This window comes from Bombus impatiens, unplaced genomic scaffold, assembly GCF_000188095.3.
Source record: "Bombus impatiens unplaced genomic scaffold, BIMP_2.2 scf_0478, whole genome shotgun sequence".
In the NCBI taxonomy this organism is placed as follows: Eukaryota; Metazoa; Arthropoda; class Insecta; order Hymenoptera; family Apidae; genus Bombus; species Bombus impatiens.
The window spans coordinates 1,340,808-1,360,580 of record NT_176897.1 but is presented as its reverse complement, the minus strand read 5'-3'; the positions used below and the strand labels follow the sequence as shown (position 1 = coordinate 1,360,580).

The following is a 19,773-nucleotide window of genomic DNA, read 5'->3' as shown; positions in this document are numbered from 1 at the left end:
ACAAGTGGGCAGGATGACGGCAAATTGTTTAATTACAACTGTAAACTTTAATTACAACTTTACGGATTTTCCCTAAGTTCCAGAGGGAAGGCTCCGGTGTCCTTTCCCCTCCGACATATATGTGTCGGAGAGGGAAAGACAGCGGGATTTCCCGTCCGGAATGTTGGGAAAATCCCCAATACAATAGTCCAGACTTTTACTATAGCCGCCCTTAAGTAATAAAAATAAGAAATAGTCTTAATGTTCCAATCTGACTTTATGACGAAGTGACATGGCAGGTCACCGGACGTAGCCACGGTAACGGGAGGGACATGTACCTGACAGAGGTATGAAATGATTATATGGCTCTCCTTAGAACAAAGATTAACCCGAGAAGCGGGGACAGAAGTGTACAAGGGCAGCCTCTTTTGGATTAGGAAGGTTAGAGTTAGAGTTAGTTAGTTGGTTAGTGAGTTCTTTCTGAAACTGCTAAACCTCTGTTTTTTCAGAATTTTTACATCGATGTAGATCGATAAGCGGTTCCAATACACCATTATAGTGGATCTTCTGCTATCAAAAGGTTTGCTTCATAAATTTATTTCCATTAGGTTGTCCCAAATGTTTCTTTCGTTTCATAAGTGAAATAACAGATGCACAACATTTTTTATTTTATATTATTTTATGGATTCATGTATGATCCATTTTGTAGTAATAGAATAAAATGGATCAAACATAATTCAATAAACGGTTATAACACTGCAAGAGCTTACGACCGATTCCGCTGCATGATGCGCAGCTGTCAATTTGATTATGGAGAAAAATCCTCAGAAAGCAGTGCCCTGAATATAATTTCAATAACGAGCGTCGAATAGTTTCCATTTTACCCCGATTTTTGGGAGCCGAGTGTTCACTGATTAAAGAATCCGTGGTCTTGAGATTTTCTGGCAAAAGAACGATTGATATAGTAGTAATGCGAGGAATGAGAAATATTGGTACATCTCAACTCTTGTCCGTTGCGGGTGTTAGTGGTTTTACATTAGAGATAAATTCGTCGTGCCCTCGCTGACGGTTATTTTAAAATATGATATCGCGATTGATCGTGAAATTTTAAGTCAAGGTTTCGACGTAATATTACACAAAATAGCCCCGCTATGTATAAGACAAATAATTAATGCCTGTAATAAAACCGCCGAAGACGAGATCGATGTTAATGAAGTTGACAATGGCGTGCGTGGTAGAGATAAAAGTCTGGACTAGTGTATTGGGGTTTTTCCCAACATTCCGGACGGGAAATCCCGCTGTCTTTCCCTCTCCGACATATGTATATATGTATACCATTATAAGGATAATACGGATCTCTCGATCGCATGTAGTACTCTCGATCTCTATCATTATAGGAGGATCTACTGGACGGTCTCGATCTAAAATCCGAAAAAAATGATAGTATATATGTACAAAATATCATGTTAAAATATCAATTGCGTGCTAAAAAGATATATACCCTCTACTATAAGGATCGTCGTAATATTCTCTCCTATATGGATCTCTTATGTCGTAATCATCGTATCGTCTTGGTCGTCTATCGTCCCTTCTTCTGTCACGGTCAAGATAATCGCGATCTCTAGAATATCGTAAATCATAGTCTCTAATATCTCTTTCCCTGCGTCGTATTCCATCATCAACCCTATCTTTTCTGCGATCGTCAGGTCTTCTTCTAATGTCTCTATCATCTAGATCTTCTTTAGTTCTGCCTCTTCTATCGACCTCTTCTCTTGAATGCCTATCTAGATCGTCTCGACTATGGTGCTTGCGATCATCTTCTCGGTAAGGAATTTCTCGACGATCGAATTCATCGCGAGTATTATATGTCCGATCGTTTTCTCCTCCACGACGGCGATCGTAATAATAATCATCATCATATTCCCGTTCACGATCGTAACTGCAAGTTAAGGTTTAAAATCTTAAGCTTTAAATAACTTATGAATTTCTCCAAAGTTCAGTTATTATATATCTACTAACTACGCGCTTTTTCGTTCGTATTCGTATCTTCGGCGTTCCGAGCTACTGTCACGTCGTCTTTCTCTGCTATCATCTCTACTATTTCCGGATCCTCCTTCATCATCCTCATCTTCATACGAATCTCTACGATTCGATGCACTAGGAATTCCTTGACTCTCGCGTATTGATGCGCCAACAGCTTCCTCGCGTTTGTTTCTCGAGTCACCGGTCTGATCCTGTATTGCAGCTGAAATGAGATACAAAAATTTAATAATAAGTACATACAAAAATATTGAATTTACGTAGATATAAAGCCTTCTCTCACAGCCTATAGAAGGAACTTCTTGAGAGCCTGTAACTACTCTTCCATTAGATCTGTCATCTGGTGACTGAGTAACTTCGTTGGAAGATGCACCGCCCGGTATTTGTCTAAGGTTTTCTTCAGTCTGCTGAACAGGATCTTCAGATTCATTACCTCTTCCAGGTATTTCCCGTGTCTCACTTGGTTCTAACATAATTTGGGATTGCGACTGATATCTTTCTTCTCCAGATGGATCATTTCGTGATTGTTGCGGAGGCAGAGACCGTTCTCTGCCAGATGGATCGTTTCGGCGTTCCATCGTGTCGGAATCTGATCGTGAAAGTAAAGGAACATTTCTTTCTTGTCCAGGTGGAACATCGCGCCGTTCTGATCTTTCAGACATATTCCTTAATTGAAGACCTTGCTCTTGACCAGACGGATCATTTCTTCTTGGATCAGACAATCTTTGACCAGTCTGAACATATTGTTCTTGCCCGGTTGGATCATTCCTACGTGGATCTATGGAACTTGATTGTCCCGGTACTTCGCGTAAAAAGGGAATGTCATTAGGCACTTCGTCATTTTCATCATCTTGACTTGGCGGACTCGGTTCATGTTCTTGATGAGAATCGGTTAATTCTCCGGTTTCCAGAAAAGTATTTCTATCGTTTGATGCGAACTCGTAATTATCTGGCACCTGTAAAATAATTTTACTTATTTTAACTGCACAAAAAATGTTGACTCATTTCTTTTACCTGTTCTGCCTGAAGAAGGGAATGAGATCGTGTGGACTGCTGCACAGAGGGTACTTCGATATTACTTATTTCCTGTCTAAAATCACGTGTACTGGCCACCTCCTTGGCAGAATTTGGAACTGGTTTAGGATCATTATCTAAAGTTTCCTTATTTATAGAATCTCTTGAGCCATATATATCTCGTTCCTGTAATGATGGCGTGACTACTTCTAAATTTATAAATTCTGAAGGCTGTTGGATATTTTCATAGTTCTCTACGTTTTGTTCTATACTCCATTCTTTTGGTGGACGAACATTATCTTTCGAATACAATGTATTTTCTGAGGAAAGTGGCAATGCATCCTGGCTGTACCATTGATCATATCCACTTTGTGCTATATTGTCTGAAGACTTAATGTTTGTCATTTGATATGGATTAAGCGCCGTATGATCTTGACTAACAAGATTTTGATTATCATTGGAATGAGCATTTTCTGTACCGAGTACAGCACATTCTAAAGGTAATCCAGATATATTATCAGGTGTAACACCATTATTGGAAAGTGTATTTTGATTCCACCCATCTTCAGGATTAACAGATTGTGATTCTTTCAATTCATTTTGACTTTCAACATTTTTATTTACTTTAGTACCAAGATTTAACTGTTCTAATTTTATAGGCAACTCTTCAGTTGAATTACTTTCTGTCGCATCATTTGCTAAATTAAAATCATTGCTCTCTTGCACAGAAATATTTTCAGAACTTGCAACAGTTGATATAGTTTCAGGAGTAGCAGACATATTAAGCCGGGAGTCAGATGGATATGATTTAGCAATATTTGTTTTTATCTGTGTATTAGGATCTTTAGAGCTGACAGAATTTGAAATTAACGAAGGAGCAGACCGTTTTCTTTCTTCATGTTCTATATTTGGATCTACAGCTGGAATAATATTAGGATGAATAAGATGAGATGGTATTGTACGATTTTGCTGCCAGTCATTTGTAGCAACTGCGCCAGTGACTTCTTGTTTAACACTTTCTTCTATTAAATTATTATTTTCCTGCTGTTCATGTAACCACTGAGTTGCATTATTGTCATTGGTCTTTTTCCAAGATTGTGAGACTTCAGTATTTGCTTGAGGCCAAGAATTAAATTCATCATTAGCTTGTGTTACTTGCTGACTTTGATTAGGTATTGCAGATTCGCGGTTCTGAGCATTCCATTGAGAAGACATATGAACTTGACTGGACCAATTATTTGCGTCATTCGTATCATTTATAGAATATTCTTTATTTTCAGTAGAAGGTAGAAGGTGTTGGCTTGATCTAGTTTGTTGTACTGGTGGTGTATATTGATTACCTAGATCATCAAAATTTTGTGCCTCCTTGTCCATTTTTGGATCCTGCCAATGTCCCGATACAGCAGCTGGTTTTTGCCAATTTTGTGGAGTCATTACATTTGTTTGATTAGACTTCATCCAATTATAATTGCTACCAACTAAAGTAGGACGTGATGCTTGCTCTTTTTGATTTTGTACACCTGACTTTTGTAAATATGAAACATTTTGAGATTGTTGATCACCTGCCCATTGTGGTTGATCGAAATTCATAGATCCAGATTTAATAGAATTTGTTCGAGGTGGCGGTGGTGGATATTGCTGATATTGATTATAATTTGAATAAGATGTAAAAGAATCTGTATGATTAGGAATTGGTGGCCTATTAGCAACTGTCCCTGGTATATTTCTGTCTGATGTCAAATTCTGATTGAGCAGATCATTTTTATTACCGTTAACGCTTTGATAATAATGATCTTGAATGGAATTAGGTATCAACTGTCCTTGATTGGCATAAGAAGGTACATAATGCTGTTGCTGCTGTTCTGACTGTAGCGGTTGCTGTTGCTGATTATCTGCCTGTTTGTCAAAATCCCAATTCCATGAATTATTCCAAGGATCGTTTGACTGTTTTGGCTGATTCAGAAGTGGTGGTTGATGTTGAACGGGATCATTTGACGATACTTCAGGCGGTACTCTAGACATTGGATTCCATATATTTTGATTATGAGTTCCATAGCCTAAGCTGTGATCTATTCTAGACCTAGTTGGTCTGGCTCTATAAGGATTCTACAAATGTGTTTTAGATATTAATATACAAGTGAAATTTTTTTACATTTCGTACAATATTTTTAAACATGCTACTCACACTCATACTGCCTCCAAGACAGTAACACTTGTTTCTTATTTATATAAAACCTACAAGACAAAAAATAATTTACATATTGCATTATGAATAAGAATTTTATTGTTATCCTACAAATTTACGTATATAACCATTTAGGAATATAAACGTATATAAACGTATATAAACATTTAGGAATACCTGACATTTTTTAACAAACATTCAAAATATAACTTTAAAAATTATTAATACGCCAACAGAATACACTTTCACATACCATAAAAAACATATATAGGTCATTAGAAATCTATTTTTCAAATCTTTAATGATTCTTTCTGTTTACAAAGTAATATTTCGTAAAATAAAAATAAATTGAGATCAAAATTTACACTGGGATAGAAAATCCGTTAACACTCTTTCTGACGATAGCCTATCCTAGCTAGAAAATTTCTTGAAATTTTCCCACCACAAAACTCAAAATTACTATAATTATGTAACAAAAATCATGAGAGAGCAGTTTTTGTGCGTAAATAACACGATTGGCAGATAGGAGAAAGTTAAAAGGCAAGGAATTGAGAACGTCGTGCCGAAAGTTGAGATACCAGCTGTGATATTCAACGTTAGCGTTCAGGGACCTCTCGTACGTTCACTCACCTAGCTATCGTGTCTGGCACTGGTGTCCATACGCGAGTATAAGCATTATTTTCTCCCACAAAACATTCGAATCGTTACGTTTAGCAAATTCGATCGTTTATCGAAGCAAATGAAATTTTTACGAGATTAGAAGGAAAAGTCACAAAAAGGCGGACATTTTACGAATATTATGAGGAAGATGTGGGTTAAGCACGTCACGAATTTTTCTCGTTGTCTTTCCACGCGAGCAGAACCATAGACGCGTACAGCGCGAAAGCGTTGTTCTCAAACGTCAAAAAGATCTCCAATGAAATCTCGTTAGATGGCATTGTAATGTGATTTAAATTTTTTTCAAAAACAGGAAAATACTGAAACTGGACAGATTTTTACATAATAATTTGACAATAAAACCTCAAAATAATAACTCTTATAGATTTATAACAAGGTTTCAAAATATGATGTGCGCGATGAGATATTCTCATCTAAATCTAAACTAGATATTTCACAAGTAGATATGTCTATTTGTGTCTATTTTATTTACTGTATTATAACATTTTATTTTTAATATATAAAATTCTAGCATTTCAAGTTTGGTAATTATATTAGTCGTGGAATGTGAAAGCGATTAATAAAGAGGGAAACCACAGTTGCAATGTGTTCAATGGAAGCCTCGGAGTGTTCCACAGTGACTGCTGACGTGACGTGGTATGCCAGGAGTGGACATTTGATGAATCGGTCACACCGTGGCCAGTTTTGCGTAAATGGATCGCAGGTGGTGAAGAGACGATTATTTTGCAAAGATTTCATTATTTTTTTCTATATTTTCGGTAACAAGAGTAATTGATTTTTATCAAAATGGTGTTATTAACAATGATTGCGAGGATAGCAGATGGTTTGCCACTAGCAGCCACGATGCAAGAAGATGAACAGGTTAGAAAGCTGTTACGATGAAACGTCAATTTATGATTGAATTTTGAAAATTATTATTATATGAGCTCTATCTTTTTACATGACTTTTTTCTATATAACTATATGACTTTTAATTAATTCATACATAATTATTTACAATAATATGTAAAAATATATTAATTTTACTTATTAAAATGTAAGATTTTTGTTTATTGATTAAAATAATTAATAATTAATTAATGGTTTGTAGAGCGAGAGAAGAATTTTAGAATATCAGAACCAGGCAAAAATGTTATTTAGAAGATTAGAACCACAGTCTCCAGCTAGATGTACCATAGAAACAGGTCCATATTTATTCCAGTAAGTTTTTTCATGTTGTAATTGATAAATTATGTAATGATAAATTATCAGTTATTTCCATTTGCAGTTATTTAATTGAAAATGAAGTATGTTATTTGGTATTGTGTGAAAAAAACTACAGTAAACGGGCCGTATATAATTATCTTGAAGATATAGCGCAAGAATTTCATTCGTCATATGGTAAACATGTCAATACAGTTACTAGGCCCTACAGTTTTATTGAATTCAGTATGTATTTTTCCTTTTCTTTTCTTTTGCGTAATCTAATTTGTGTAGTACTTTCATACAATGTTTGTTTTCAATACAATGTTTAATTTCTTAGATACATACATCCAAAAAGCAAAGAAAGTTTTTTTGGATGGTAGATCAAGAAGAAATATGAATGCACTCAATAGCCAACTACAGGATGTGCAAAGAATCATGGTTCAAAATATAGATGATGTCTTGCAAAGGGGTACAGTTCTTTCAGGTAACAGTATAATAATAAATATTTAAACAAAATTTCTTATTTGAATACTTTTTACTCAATTATCATTTATTTTGCAGAGTTAGACACTAAAACACAAAATTTGACTATGTTGTCACAAAAATATAAAAAGGATGCAACTCATTTAAATAGCAAGTCCATGTATGTGAAAGCTGTGGCTGGACTTGTTGCGTTTTTGGTCTTCCTGCTATACTTTTTTATTCTTTAGTTTCTCAATCTATTTGAAAAGTTGGTTACAATTATGTAAAGACAATTAATGTTTCTCATCATATTGCTTTTCCAAAATTAGCAAGTATTTTTTTTTGTGAACTTACTTTTTCACATAATGTATCTAAATTTTAAATTCACCTGAAATTGGAAACAATGTACATATGTTGTATTCAGGCAAAAGCTAGTCGCACGGAATATAATGATACCCATACTATTCAAGACATTGTTCCATATATTGTCATACAGTAAATATAATGATTTTCTACATAATTAAGACAATGTATGACCATCTTTACTTCGGCTTAGTAAAAGATATCCTCTAACAAGTAAGACAATATGTATAGTCATGACTATTGTTATATTAAAAATTATTTTATTCTTATTACTTTACTTATAAGGCAAGGAAATTAATATTACATTCATATTTAAAGCTGTATTTTATTATTTAGACATATTATTTTACATAATTTACAGTAAAAACAAATTAGTTTTATTTATTCTTGTGATTGTATTATTCTCTGGAACATAAATGTTTATGTATTTACTTCTCTGGACGGGGAATCAATGAAGGTGTAACAATAGAATTTTTAACTTTCATTAATATTGTTCTATTTATATGTGATTCAGTTGAATCAGTCTATTGCAATATCGTACTTACAATAAAAGAAATTGAATTTGTATATCCACCTAAATTCACGCGAGGAAAATCACCGTAACTTACTTGAAAAATTTTTTACATGTACAAAATATCTTGTGTTCTATTATTGTTACATTCTAATTAATTCATCATAATCGGGTATATTGGAATTTGATAAACACTTGCTTCCTCGATCATCATTTGATCTTTCCTCATCAGATCCTGAGAATTCAGAATTAAAAAAATAATTTACAGTCGAATTTGTTTTTTCCTTCATATTTGTCTGATTGTATGCTCTTTTCCTCTTCCTTGATGCATTGTGATTATTAGCTTTATATTTTGAAGTATTTGCATCTTCGTCATCTGAAATATTATTTAATATATCCTGAAATTGATTGTAAGCTTAAAAACAATAAGAATTATGCATAAAATACATACCAGTATCTATAATTTCATACATATATGAATGATCATTTAGAATTATATATATTGTTGGAAATTCAATTATGGTTTTATTTTCTAAATTTTCCTTTAAAGAAAGCCTAACATCCAATTCATAAAACCTAGATATTTTGTAGTAATAAAACACAACTTAGTTACTTACATTTTACTTGAATTTTAGGATACAGAATTAAGTGTACTTACTTTAAGTCTGATTTCACAACTTTTTCTGCCTTTAAAAGAACTTTTATTCCAGATAAACCTGCAGCCTGATAAAATTGTAGTCTCTCATTTAAACGTATTCTTAAATTTAATTCCTCTATATCATTTTTATTTTCTACAGATTTAGTGGGATCTAAGATCTCTTCTATAAGCAGCGATAATCTTGTGGATTCTAGAGCCCTATAATTATTACGATGCTATTATTATCAGTGAAATTAACTATAATATACATATTGTATCAATGTAAAAAGAGGAGTTCTACCTTTCTGTGACCCATTTTGTGCAGTCTGCTTGAGGAAAAATCCATTCTATTCTCCAATATAATTCACTAGTTTTCCAATTTAAATATGTCGTATTATTTTTGTGTCTACTAAAATGTTGTGGCATGAATTGCAAATTAACATTCCTCTTAAATGTAGCTCTTTTTAGTTTATTCAGATGCTATAAAGATAATAGTTATAATATAAGCATCGTATGTCATGTCGTGGAAGAAATAAGATAAATAATTTAACAAACCATTGGTAGATTAAGTTGTCGTGTACATTTTTTTAATGGATCTCTTTTCAATTGTTCAACTGTTCTACCAACTTCTTCGAGAAGCCTATAATCTGTAAAATAATTATTTTCAAAGAACTACGATGAATATGCGATTCACGGAGCTTACCACTTAAAACATCCAAATCTGTGAATGATCTTAACGGTATAAATTTTGTTTTGTCTCGAATACCGTCACATTCCAGTTCTTTTTTATGGATATTTACACACTGAAGACAACAAGTTCTAACCTCACATTTTGGACACGTGTATTTTGCTTTATTTCCCCCACATACCTCACAATTTTCGAGCCTGTGAATAATATCAATTTTAGTGCATATTTATAAAAACTGAAAATTTTTAATCAACACGAGTATTATTAGAACACGGTAACTATCTTAATAATTAAAAAATGTCGTACTTGTCACTGAATGTGGCCATGTTGGAGTTCCCGCGTCAATAAACAAGGCAATCTATTGACAGACAAGCAAAGTAAAGTACAAACTGTTGTACTAAACTTATATAGAAACTTATATAGAAATTAAATGAATCATATAGCTATTACTACAGAGATATAAAATTAATCGTATACGATAAGCAAAAATTATTAATTAATGTTATATTATAAGGTTTATTTATTTATATTTTTTTTACACATAATAATTAATAGATACAATACATAAGCTAACTTTTTGTAGAAAGTTAAAATTGTAAACGTATGTACATCAAAATATTGATAATTTAGCTCTGTTCTTTCGTTGATCTTGTTCGGCAGCAATACTTTTTTCAGATGCTCTTAAACCAACAAGTTCTTTCTGTTTCTCATTATACTTCATTACAATATTATTATAATGAACACTTCCTTTCGTATGCCTTGACAATGATTCTTTCAATTTTGCCGATTCTCTTTCCAGTCTTAAAATATTTTCTCCAATTTGGAAACTTGCTACGTTTAGCTGTCGATTTGATTCTGTTTTAAGGCTACTTTTACCTTTTGAAATATTTCTTGCGTCCGATTTAGCTGCAAAAAATTATTTAGAGATAACATATAGCAAACGATAAATAATAAATGGTAGAGATAATATCTAGTGATAATAAAATTTTCTTAGACGTACGTTTATCACCCAAGGTTGCATTTATAAAATTAAACACATTGTTTTCTTCTCGTTCTTTTTCCCTCTGATACTGTTTTTGTCTTTGCTGTTCCAACTTCTGTTGTTGCTTTCGCATTCTACGTTCTACGGAGAATAAATTTTCATCCCCTCCAGCATTTTCTCGCAATTCCATACAATGGTCTAAAACCACATTTTTTCATATACAAAGCATTTATATATAGAAACAATGATACAAAATATACATACCTAAAGATTTACCAGCCGGTAGTACCGTTGCTTCAACTGGTTCTATTCTGCCATCTGAATACTTTCCAAGACCAGTGCCCACTACATATCCCATTTGAGCCATTAATTTGCTACCTATCCCGCGCGTATGTTTCTCCCAATTTCCTAACGGCGTGTTGCTTTCGACCGTGAGAAGAGATTTATGAACTGTTTCTTCTCTAGGATACTCCGTTGAGTCACTTTCACCGTCGCTGTCTTCAGACGTATCCGACATTTCCAAATCAGCATCGTCTGTAACAATAAAGTGAAATAAATGTGAAAGAATAAAACTCGAATATACAATTACTTTGCAAGATACGTACCAAGCGGTAAAAGATCTTGTAAGAAAACTTCTACGATATTACCGTTTGCTTCAAATTTAATTCTGAAAACATCTCCTTCTTTTTCTGGCATTTTTAATACGACGCACCTGTGCCATAATTGATTCTTTTGCTTTGCCAATACTCTACTACCCATCTTTATACTTTGAAAATCTGGTTCTCTGCAAATAAATATCATGCTGTTGATTTTTGTACGTTGCTATCGAACATCGACAGATTCATTTACCTATATTCTTGTATACTAGATAATGGCACCAATTCTCCATGCGAAAATCTACAATCTTCGTCAGAAAATTTACATTTCCCATCCAAATAATAAGGACACGGAAGCATTTCTTTATGCGTTGGATTTAGAAAAAATACCCTGACCTAGATAATAGCATATACATAAATCCTTAGAATTACATAATATGGATGTGGATAAAGGAAGTTATCTGTTCCCTGCTGACTTTGTTAGAAGGATACATTGGAATTAGCGATTAACTTAGATGTAATTGTAATTTTCGATCTAATTCTTTTCTCACCTTTATATCTTGCATATTTTTTATTTCTGTGCTGTCGTTCTGATAAACAGAACATATCATAGCATTATGATAACCAATGCCACCCCAACTGCTACCATGGGGAGCTCGACATTTCATGCCTTCAAGCTGCCTCAACTCATCCTACAAGATGAACTTCCACCGTATAATTGTGTCATTTCTATGCCATACAGAATACTTGCATACTGACTTCTATGTTATTTGAAGCTCCGTCATCTTGTTTATCCGGCTCTTTACTCCGAGATTCGTTGGAAGTTTTCTCCAGTTCTGCCTAATGAATTTATATAGAACGAAATATTACTTTGCTGGATCTTTTATGTCTCCATCTTTTTCTTTTCTTTAATAATTTGCTCGTCGAAAGAAAAATCACCTTGAATAAGGCATATTCTTTTTCCATCGGATCGTCCATATCGTCAATATCGTCAATATCGTCATCATCGTCGTCGTCGTCTAAATCTTCGCTAGAAGTTTCAACACCTTGTAGACTTTTTTTTGTTAAAGCAATAAGCTCTTGTATGTCCGATTGTAAACTTAATAAATTCTCCCTATCCGCTTCTTGCGTAGTCACGGACAAAGTCGCTTGAACTTGAGCTAGCTGGTATGGCAAAACGATATTTAGAACAGAAAAATTAAGCGTACTCCATTAATTAAAAAATGAAGTAGGTATACGAGTTATTCGAAAGGTTATACGGTTTCCTTGTACAACGTCGATGAAATAGCAATTCATACCTGTTGTTCGTATTGTGCAATTGCTTCTCGTAAACTTTCAGTATCTGTCATATTACCCTATATTGTCTTACCCCTGCGTTGATTCAGAAGTTCTTGAAAAAGAAATCTCACAAAAACTGTTTTGACAGTTTACATTCAGGGTCCTTCCGTACTCTAGAATTTAACGATTGTACCACTACCAATATTAAAAAGCTCTAGTTTAAAGACCCTAAATCCTAATATCCATTATGTGGCGACATCTTGATCAAATTGCCATGAATCGTATTCTGATATTTGAAATACGTACATGTCATATATATTGGAGATTTACATGTATAATTTTACATTCCTTTTACACATGTAATATCGATGAGTACAAAACGTTAAGAAGATAAATTTATAATATTAGTGTATTTAACATAATTTTAATGCGATTAAAAAGATAACTGAAAAATATCTAAGTAAAACCACCCTTCCGAAGCCTCGGTAGCGCAGTAGGCAGCGCGTAAGTCTCATAATCTTAAGGTCGTGAGTTCGATCCTCACCCGGGGCATTTATTTTTTTGAAATATGAAGGAAAAATGAAGGCTATGTTATCTTATATATCGATATAATCGAAATTAACAACGAATAAAAATATACTATTTTCAAATAATAAAGATTAGAATTTTCGTTGCTCTTAGATCGACGGAAACAATTGCTAGAAATATTAAGAGAGTGACACTCTTATAGGTACTAAATTGTCAAAAAGGTGTATAGCAAATATGTATAAGAAGTTGACGAGAGAAATAAGCGTCGTGGAGGGTAAAGACGCGCGGTTTTACGAACGGGAAACGGAGCAAGAGACAATTATGTAAATGTAACACTTGCCAGAGGGACTTGAGGCTTCTTGGAATTGAAATGCGGTAGTTAAAACGAGTTGTGAATTGTTTGTTGCCCTTTAGCAATACCACAATTTGCAAGCAAACAGCCCATTAAATTGAAGCTGCCATAGCCTCTACCTTTACACGGTGAATAGGTGTTGCGACCCCTCCGCTGGAATAAATCCACCGAAAGCGACGCACGGTTGCATCGTGTTCGACTAGCTTGTTCCTGCCATGCAACGCGAACGAATATCGACGCGTTAAATGACGATAGCGTGTTGCTTTGAAAATCTACTCGAATCTAGAAAAGTTAGATCGATGGCCTCTGCTTAAGAAACGTCTAGCTCTCAGTTTGCAAAATCTTCGAGCCTAGAAGTTTCTCGAGAAACGATATTGGAAAAAGAAGCAATTTTCGACATTCGGGAATGAAAAGCAATTCGGATAGAACGAGTAGACCAGGATGCGATCGTGTCGCGATTATCGTATTTTCAGGGTGATTATACGTTGGCGGATATCGGCGAGCCGTGGTAAAAAAACAGGAGAAGAGGTGGAGAAGGTTGGTCGGGAGAAGAGAGCCGGATCCGCATTTTCGCGGGTTATTTTATGCGGCTGCTATGCATCCGTTACGTATAAATGCAGAGACGCGGCCCGATTTGCAGGTGCACAGCAGGCTCGTTGCAAGCGCGGTTGATTCCGCGTTGATTCAGGCCGTATTCAGTGCATCGAGTCCCGCGATGAAAAGGCGTTCCGCTTTCTGAATATATTCCAATTAAAAAGTCGGAGCTTCGTTACACTCGGCCCTGCCCGCGTACACTCTGCACCCTGCACCTTGCACCCTCCATCGCTCTCGCCTTTATCTTTCTCGTTTTCTGTCCTCCTCTCTTTTTCCGCTCATCCTTGCTTCTTGCGATTCCATCTTTCCCCCCCATTCTCCTCCGCTAGCCTCGTCACAGTCGACTCCTTTTACTTCTGCTTTTTGCCTTCCACCAACGGAGCCACGATCCCTTTTCGCTACTCTCCTCCATTTCCCTCTCTTCCTCGGTTTCTCCAGCAATTACTCCGCCGTTTTTTTTTCCCTCTAAAGAATTTCGCTCCTCCTTTCGGCGTTCGCCTCGCCCCTTTACTCGTCCTTGTTTATTATCGGCATCCGCGCCTACCCTTTGCTTTCATTTTAAACGAGGTTCTGCTTTCTCGACTACGTCTTTTCCCATCTCGCCGATTTTCACAGTCTTGGAAATAACCGTGTATCCTAGAACGATTCGGCCTTCTCTCGTAAGAAAGGAATGTCTTTTCTGCTCGTCGTCGGTAGAACGATATCGGAGATACCGTTAATCACCGATCGGAAGAATCGCGTTAAAAGGCACGTGGTTATAGGCGAGAGGGTGCGGGTTTCAAAGGTGTATGTAAGAGCAGGAACGATTTCGAAGACACGCAGGGAGGCCTCCCGTTGAAGTATTTAACGACGCCGTTCTCGGTCGGGCAGGAGGGAGACGCGCATCGTAAACCGAAGAGGGATAAGAAGCGCGTGTCCAAGTGCCAACACGACTTACGCACGTATGCACGCGCGTCCACGATTCGCTCAACGACAATACGCACGTGGCCGAGTGCACGCGACGCCACTTCTCTCTTATCCCAGGATATCTCGTTCGAGTCCCTGCGTACGCGACTCCTTTGCACGGAATTCACCGAGGATCCTCTATCGCGGCCGTTTCAATAGAGAATAGACGATTCGAATCGAGCCAGTGATCCACGAGTAAATTACGGCCGTTTACACGATTCAAACGCACTCGAACGTACTCGAATCTTCGTCTATATGCGTATAACGCGATAATTCTATGTTCGTTTGTCGAACCAATTATTTTATAATTTTTCCGATCGTCCAATTATCTGAGAAATCTCATTAGACTCGTTTCAGAAATTTGTTCGTAGGCGAAAGTGCTTTCGAAGAAGCAGGTATTTCTCTTGAAAGAGATGTATCGCGGTGATGGCGACACGCGGGTCCACTTAAGAACGCGTTAAGAGACGAAATTAGAAGCGTTCGTGGGACGTCGTCGGGGACAATACGCGTGGCAGGAAATTATTACGAATAATATCCGATTCATTATAGCGAAGTAATTACGCGTGAGAGATTCCCGGCTTCATCCGCGGCACGGCAAGCTCGCGGCGAACGGAGAGAAGCAGAAAGAGGTAAAAAGGGGGACGAACGTGGCAAGAATTCTTCCTTCACTCGCGTGATTTCACGCTCGGCTAGATGTGTCTCTGTTTTTTCTTTTTTATTATTCGACGTCCAGACGCGGAAAGTCTGCTGGTTTATTTCGTTCTGAATGAACCCGAAAGAAGCGCGTCTCCCATTCCGGCTTCCCTCTTCCCTTTTTCTTCGTCGTTTTCGCGGCGTAACTCGACGAGAGAAAGTCGACGATTCGCGGTTGCACGACTCGTCGTCGTCGTCGCGCAACAATTTCTTCTTATCAAACGAAACGTCCTTGCGCGCTTCACGAGTCCTTTGAACTTTCCACGCGCCTTTTCCCCCAATTATGCTTCCATTCATCTCGTCGCGATACACCGCGACTTCTTAGGATTTCGCCGTTCGATTTCGAAGAAAATCAAAGAGAATCGTTTCAGAGAAATTCGATCTCCCGTGGAGTGTCTTTCGATAACGTTCGCCAACGCTACCAAAGGAGAGTGATTAACGACGTCGTTGCGCGAGATCGTTCGAAATTCGCTTAATGCAGTCTAATCATCCGTGTAAAGAGATCGTGCACTTTTCGTTCTCCTCTTCTCGATTCCTCCCTCTCTCGTTCTTCTCACTTTTTCTCCAATTAACGATAGAGTCCGCGATCGGCTGGCGAAAAAATCATCCTCACCGATCGCGACCGTTCTCTCCGCGATCTTTCTCTTTTCCTTCGTCCTTCTCCTTCCTTCGCACGCTTTCTCGCACAGGTATATACTCGTTCTCGCTCTTTCTCGTCGATTCCGTTCAATTAAATCCGCCAGCCAATTCCAGCCACGAGTGCCAGCACCACTCGACTTGTATCGGTTTCAGCCAATTACTTTCTGCCGGGGATTGCGAATCGCTGTTTCTGGCCACGTGCCCATTGTCACGCGCGAATTGGTCTTCCCGATACGGGGCTCGTTACTGTTGCCGTTTGTCCAAATAAAAAAGCCCGATTTTCGTTTCCGCGTGTGCGCACGTTCTTTCGCGATATCGTCTGTGACGGACGGAAAAACAACCGTCGTTCCCCGTTGATCTACTCTCGATTCGTCGTGGTAAACTCGATGTTTATCACAGCGTGAAAAGAACAAATAAAACGCACGAGAATAGAGAAAATCTTGTTCGATATCGTTGAAAACGAAAGCAACTGCGTGGCGCGTGAAAGGAACAATTACAAGGCGGTGTTTTTGTTCGATAATAATTTATTTATCTACAAGAATTCATCGGTTGACGAAAAATCGTCGACTAACTGGAGAAAGTGATGGATTATCAGCGGTGAACGTTAGCGAACTAGATCTCTAAGTGAAAATTGGCCAGTGATTGCGGGAAACGGGGGAAAACGGTTGTACCGCGGAGCATCGCACGCGTCCTAGTAAACGTCGTTTTCGCCCGTTTCCCGGTTACAGTTACCTAAGATCCTATGACACATCTACGGAATTCGACTCGCTATCGACTCAACTAGATTTCTTCGTTCGTTCCGAGTAAAAGGAACATGTTTCCGAACCTGGATATTACGGGTTTGTTCTTGTTTAAATTGGAACAGGCGAAAGTTCGTGGAACGATGGAAACAGATTCTCGAAACACCTGGATTTCCGATATCGTTTCGTTCATCCCTTCCCCTTTCGTCGTCGCGAACGAAAACAAAGCGACTACGACTACCGACCAACTTCGTAATTACATATGTACACTGTTTCGCATGCAGGAATTAGCTCTCGGAAACAACTCCAAAGCGGAGCACGGAATCTTCGAAGAGTTCCATCCCAGGAAGGGAGTCGCGAAGAACTCCTGAAACCGCGTTTACATCCGCGTTTCGTGGTTCACGCGCACTTCACTGTATCGGAGGTAGCAGCGCGTGATGTTTTGTACCAGGATACGATCGAACTAGCGGTCGCGAGACTTTTTTCGCGTACGCGTCCGATGTAGCGAAACGCAGGCCGAAGAATTCGACGGAAAAGAACGGCGACTGCCGCGAACCATTGCGATTCACGATCGGGAGTTCGGGCACATCGAGGTCCGATCGGATCCATCGGCGATGGTGGTTCCACCGGTGGTTCGGAATCGTCCGAGGCGGACGTTTCGAAGAGAGAAGGGCTGCCGACGCCGGCGGCCAGAAGGCAGAAACGATCCTGAAACCGCGGCGTTCGGCCGGGTTAAAGGGGACATCCGTGAACGTAAGTGACGTTTCGGAAGAGGGCTGCGGCCGTGGAGAGAAACGCGGCCGTGGAAGCGGTGGACGGCGCCGGCGGCGGTGGCGGTGGAGGCGGATGACTCTGCGTTTGGGTCTGAGCGTTGTAAGGCGGACAATAAGCGTCTATGCTGCCATGATGGAGTCCTACTCCTCGCACGAGCAGCTCCTTTTCCACCGTAGCTTGATGTCGAAGTTGTTCCAGTCGCAGTTGGTTCTGTCGCTTCCATTTCGTTCTGTGGCAAAAAGTTACGTTTCAACGAATCGTCGAACGAGATAGCCGTAAAAGTAAAAGTAAAACGACCTTCTGTTCTGGTACCAGGTTTTCACTTGCGTCTCGGACAGCGACAACGCGTCGGCGACGTCGCTGCGATCCGCCACGCTCAGATACTTTTGACAGCGAAACTTTCGTTCCAGATAAGCGAGTTGAGCGTGGGTGAACGCCGTTCGCCTTCTTCTGGGCTTTCTGCCGCTTGGAGGACCGCTCGTCGTGCCGCAAGACTTGCCGGAAGTCGCTGGTGCCGGCGATGGCGACAGAGCCGGCGGAGGACTCTCCAGTCGGGTGCAAGGGCTACTTCCTGGGTCGATCGTGTCCTCGGAATCGGAATGTACGGCAGAATCGTCCTCCGAATCTTCTGAAACAACGTAACGTTTAGTTGTACGCGCGTACACGAGTCAAATCACACGCGCCAGTTGTTACGCGAACTAAATTCCACGAAATCCGATCCAATCTCGTCGGATCTGCGTTCTGCTGCGTTCCCATTAGCCGAGAAATAGATTCAAAGCCTATTACGCGAACAATGCCGACAAATCCTCGGCTGATCGGACGATCGCGATTGCTTTTGGTTAACGGTAAACGATCTCAATTACAAGAACGGTCGGTGTCCGATCGTGATTGGCCAATAAAGGCATCGAGACGCAGCAGGACGCGATAATCGTCGACGACGAACGACGAAAATTCGCACTAACGAGAACTAACGAATCCTTTCGCAGCTCGGACCATCTGTAGGATCGTGGATAATGGGGCGCTACCCTGTCGGGGCGCTTGGCTAAAATTAATAGGGCCGCTCTGCGGGATACCGTGTAACGAGAATCCTGGCGACAAGCCACGCGACCGCTATCGCGTACAATAAAAATCTTGACTTTTTAATTACTCAGCCTCGAACCGAGTCAGGGATTCGTTAGCGCGCTGCAAACTTTTTTGCTTAACTTTTTTCTTCGAGAAATCTCGATTTTCCGGAAGAAAAATCGCGCAAGAAAAAAGACGATAAGATTACTTATACGTGGCGCAAAGATTCCGCGTACACAGATGATATTTAAAGAACGACACTATAGACCGAAGAAGGGGCGATTTGTACGATTAAACTCACCGTGCACCCGTTCGGACAGAACATCTCCCAGAAGATCCCTTATAAGAAACGACTTGTGCTCCTGCATCGTTACACCTCGACGAGAAAAACGAACGAAACGACCGTGGGAAACAACGATTCCGCTTAGAGGATGAGGATCGCGCGAACCAGCTGAGCCGGAAACGTTTGTCGGCGCGAGAACACCTCAGTTACGGACGAGTCGAGTTTCATGCTAACGTGTGGACGCTCGGCGTCGTTCTGCGTCGTCGAGGATCACGGGGGATGACCGGATGTGCCTGTCCGAGCCTGGTATCGTCGTCATACTCCTTGACAGGCGCACGTTGCTGAATATCAAGGTGGGGGTGGAGGAAGAGTTACCACGCGGGTTAGGCCTGGGGTTGCGTCGAACGAGCCCCGCGCCACCCCGCTCCAATTAATCCGCCCGTTTATTTTGAACGGACTGTCTAATGCTCGCGCGATTTCGCAGCCATTTTGGAGGTGGTAGCGCCACGCCACCCCCGTACCGTATCCGCGGCGACTAGGCGATTGGTCGAGCTAACTCGACGTC

At 39.0% G+C, this 19,773-nt stretch overlaps 5 protein-coding genes and 1 non-coding gene across 17 annotated transcripts in view; 2 read left to right on the top strand and 4 right to left on the bottom strand.

Moving 5' to 3' along the window:
* Nucleotides 1-6,209, bottom strand: part of LOC100741553 (protein transport protein Sec16A) — an 18,284-nt gene extending 12,075 nt beyond the window's left edge. For 7 of the 11 annotated variants that reach the window (XR_004461996.1, XM_024368727.2, XM_024368725.2 and 4 more), the window contains exons 1-7: nt 5,849-6,207; nt 5,219-5,268; nt 3,034-5,139; nt 2,303-2,975; nt 1,999-2,224; nt 1,481-1,918; nt 1,315-1,400 (exon numbers count right to left, since the gene is read on the bottom strand). Coding sequence is in view for 10 of the 11 variants with exons in the window: in XM_024368727.2 (XP_024224495.1) it covers nt 1,315-1,400; nt 1,481-1,918; nt 1,999-2,224; nt 2,303-2,975; nt 3,034-5,139; nt 5,219-5,224 (3,535 nt within the window). In the remaining variant the exon portion in view is untranslated. Of the gene's footprint in view, nt 1-1,314; nt 1,401-1,480; nt 1,919-1,998; nt 2,225-2,302; nt 2,976-3,033; nt 5,140-5,218; nt 5,269-5,848 lie in introns of all 11 variants that reach the window. The other 4 variants (XM_024368723.2, XM_024368726.2, XM_033321684.1 and 1 more) reach the window with 3 other exon arrangements.
* Nucleotides 6,210-6,510: 301 nt separating this feature from the next.
* LOC100741434 (vesicle-trafficking protein SEC22b-B) lies at nt 6,511-8,175 on the top strand. The gene is made up of 5 exons (XM_033321685.1): nt 6,511-6,757; nt 6,987-7,096; nt 7,164-7,324; nt 7,419-7,565; nt 7,643-8,175. The coding sequence occupies exons 1-5, from the start codon at nt 6,683-6,685 to the stop codon at nt 7,789-7,791; spliced, it is 642 nt and encodes a 213-aa protein (XP_033177576.1). The 5' UTR covers nt 6,511-6,682; the 3' UTR covers nt 7,792-8,175.
* Nucleotides 8,176-8,399: 224 nt separating this feature from the next.
* Nucleotides 8,400-10,178, bottom strand: LOC100741312 (box C/D snoRNA protein 1). The gene is made up of 7 exons (XM_012387522.3): nt 10,049-10,178; nt 9,758-9,939; nt 9,610-9,701; nt 9,356-9,534; nt 9,076-9,273; nt 8,869-8,993; nt 8,400-8,793 (listed from the first exon to the last, which is right to left on the bottom strand). The coding sequence occupies exons 1-7, from the start codon at nt 10,066-10,068 to the stop codon at nt 8,561-8,563; spliced, it is 1,029 nt and encodes a 342-aa protein (XP_012242945.1). The 5' UTR covers nt 10,069-10,178; the 3' UTR covers nt 8,400-8,560.
* A 66-nt stretch (nt 10,179-10,244) lies between these two features.
* LOC100741193 (zinc finger CCCH-type with G patch domain-containing protein) lies at nt 10,245-12,831 on the bottom strand. Its single transcript, XM_003490771.4, has 9 exons — nt 12,619-12,831; nt 12,260-12,484; nt 12,080-12,160; nt 11,872-12,012; nt 11,574-11,716; nt 11,330-11,508; nt 10,989-11,258; nt 10,743-10,922; nt 10,245-10,648 (listed from the first exon to the last, which is right to left on the bottom strand). Exons 1-9 carry the CDS (start codon nt 12,667-12,669, stop codon nt 10,353-10,355), a joined length of 1,566 nt encoding a protein of 521 aa, XP_003490819.1. The 5' UTR covers nt 12,670-12,831; the 3' UTR covers nt 10,245-10,352.
* A 246-nt stretch (nt 12,832-13,077) lies between these two features.
* On the top strand, nt 13,078-13,150 carry TRNAM-CAU. Its single transcript has one exon. It is a non-coding gene; the product is annotated as a tRNA-Met (tRNA).
* A 3,705-nt stretch (nt 13,151-16,855) lies between these two features.
* On the bottom strand, nt 16,856-19,633 carry LOC100741072 (homeobox protein MSX-2). 2 transcript variants are annotated; one of them, XM_033321626.1, is made up of 3 exons: nt 19,227-19,633; nt 18,161-18,488; nt 16,856-18,092 (listed from the first exon to the last, which is right to left on the bottom strand). In XM_033321626.1, exons 1-3 carry the CDS (start codon nt 19,291-19,293, stop codon nt 17,822-17,824), a joined length of 666 nt encoding a protein of 221 aa, XP_033177517.1. In that variant the 5' UTR covers nt 19,294-19,633; the 3' UTR covers nt 16,856-17,821. The 2 variants fall into 2 exon arrangements, with proteins under 2 accessions (XP_033177517.1, XP_033177516.1); XM_033321625.1 differs by having other exon boundaries at nt 18,161-18,491; nt 19,227-19,627.
* Nucleotides 19,634-19,773: the final 140 nt, after the last annotated feature.

What these genes read in the sequence shown, in the direction of transcription:
- LOC100741434 (XM_033321685.1), top strand. Translation starts at nt 6,683, where the DNA reads ATGGTGTTATTAACAATGATTGCGAGGATAGCAGATGGTTTGCCACTA. An exon ending in CGATGCAAGAAGATGAACAG is followed by an intron (nt 6,758 to 6,986) that starts GTTAGAAAGCTG and finishes AATGGTTTGTAG; the next exon opens with AGCGAGAGAAGAATTTTAGA. An exon ending in CTACAGTTTTATTGAATTCA is followed by an intron (nt 7,325 to 7,418) that starts GTATGTATTTTT and finishes TTAATTTCTTAG; the next exon opens with ATACATACATCCAAAAAGCA.
- LOC100741193 (XM_003490771.4), bottom strand. Translation starts at nt 12,669, where the DNA reads ATGACAGATACTGAAAGTTTACGAGAAGCAATTGCACAATACGAACAA. An exon ending in ACCGGCTGGTAAATCTTTAG is followed by an intron (nt 10,923 to 10,988) that starts GTATGTATATTT and finishes ATGTGGTTTTAG; the next exon opens with ACCATTGTATGGAATTGCGA. An exon ending in TGCAACCTTGGGTGATAAAC is followed by an intron (nt 10,649 to 10,742) that starts GTACGTCTAAGA and finishes AATTTTTTGCAG; the next exon opens with CTAAATCGGACGCAAGAAAT.
- LOC100741312 (XM_012387522.3), bottom strand. Translation starts at nt 10,068, where the DNA reads ATGGCCACATTCAGTGACAA. An exon ending in ATGGCCACATTCAGTGACAA is followed by an intron (nt 9,940 to 10,048) that starts GTACGACATTTT and finishes TATTATTCACAG; the next exon opens with GCTCGAAAATTGTGAGGTAT. An exon ending in GTTGTGAAATCAGACTTAAA is followed by an intron (nt 8,994 to 9,075) that starts GTAAGTACACTT and finishes CAAAATATCTAG; the next exon opens with GTTTTATGAATTGGATGTTA.
- LOC100741072 (XM_033321625.1), bottom strand. Translation starts at nt 19,293, where the DNA reads ATGCAGGAGCACAAGTCGTTTCTTATAAGGGATCTTCTGGGAGATGTT. An exon ending in TCTGTCCGAACGGGTGCACG is followed by an intron (nt 18,492 to 19,226) that starts GTGAGTTTAATC and finishes ACGTTGTTTCAG; the next exon opens with AAGATTCGGAGGACGATTCT. An exon ending in ACCTGGTACCAGAACAGAAG is followed by an intron (nt 18,093 to 18,160) that starts GTCGTTTTACTT and finishes TTTTTGCCACAG; the next exon opens with AACGAAATGGAAGCGACAGA.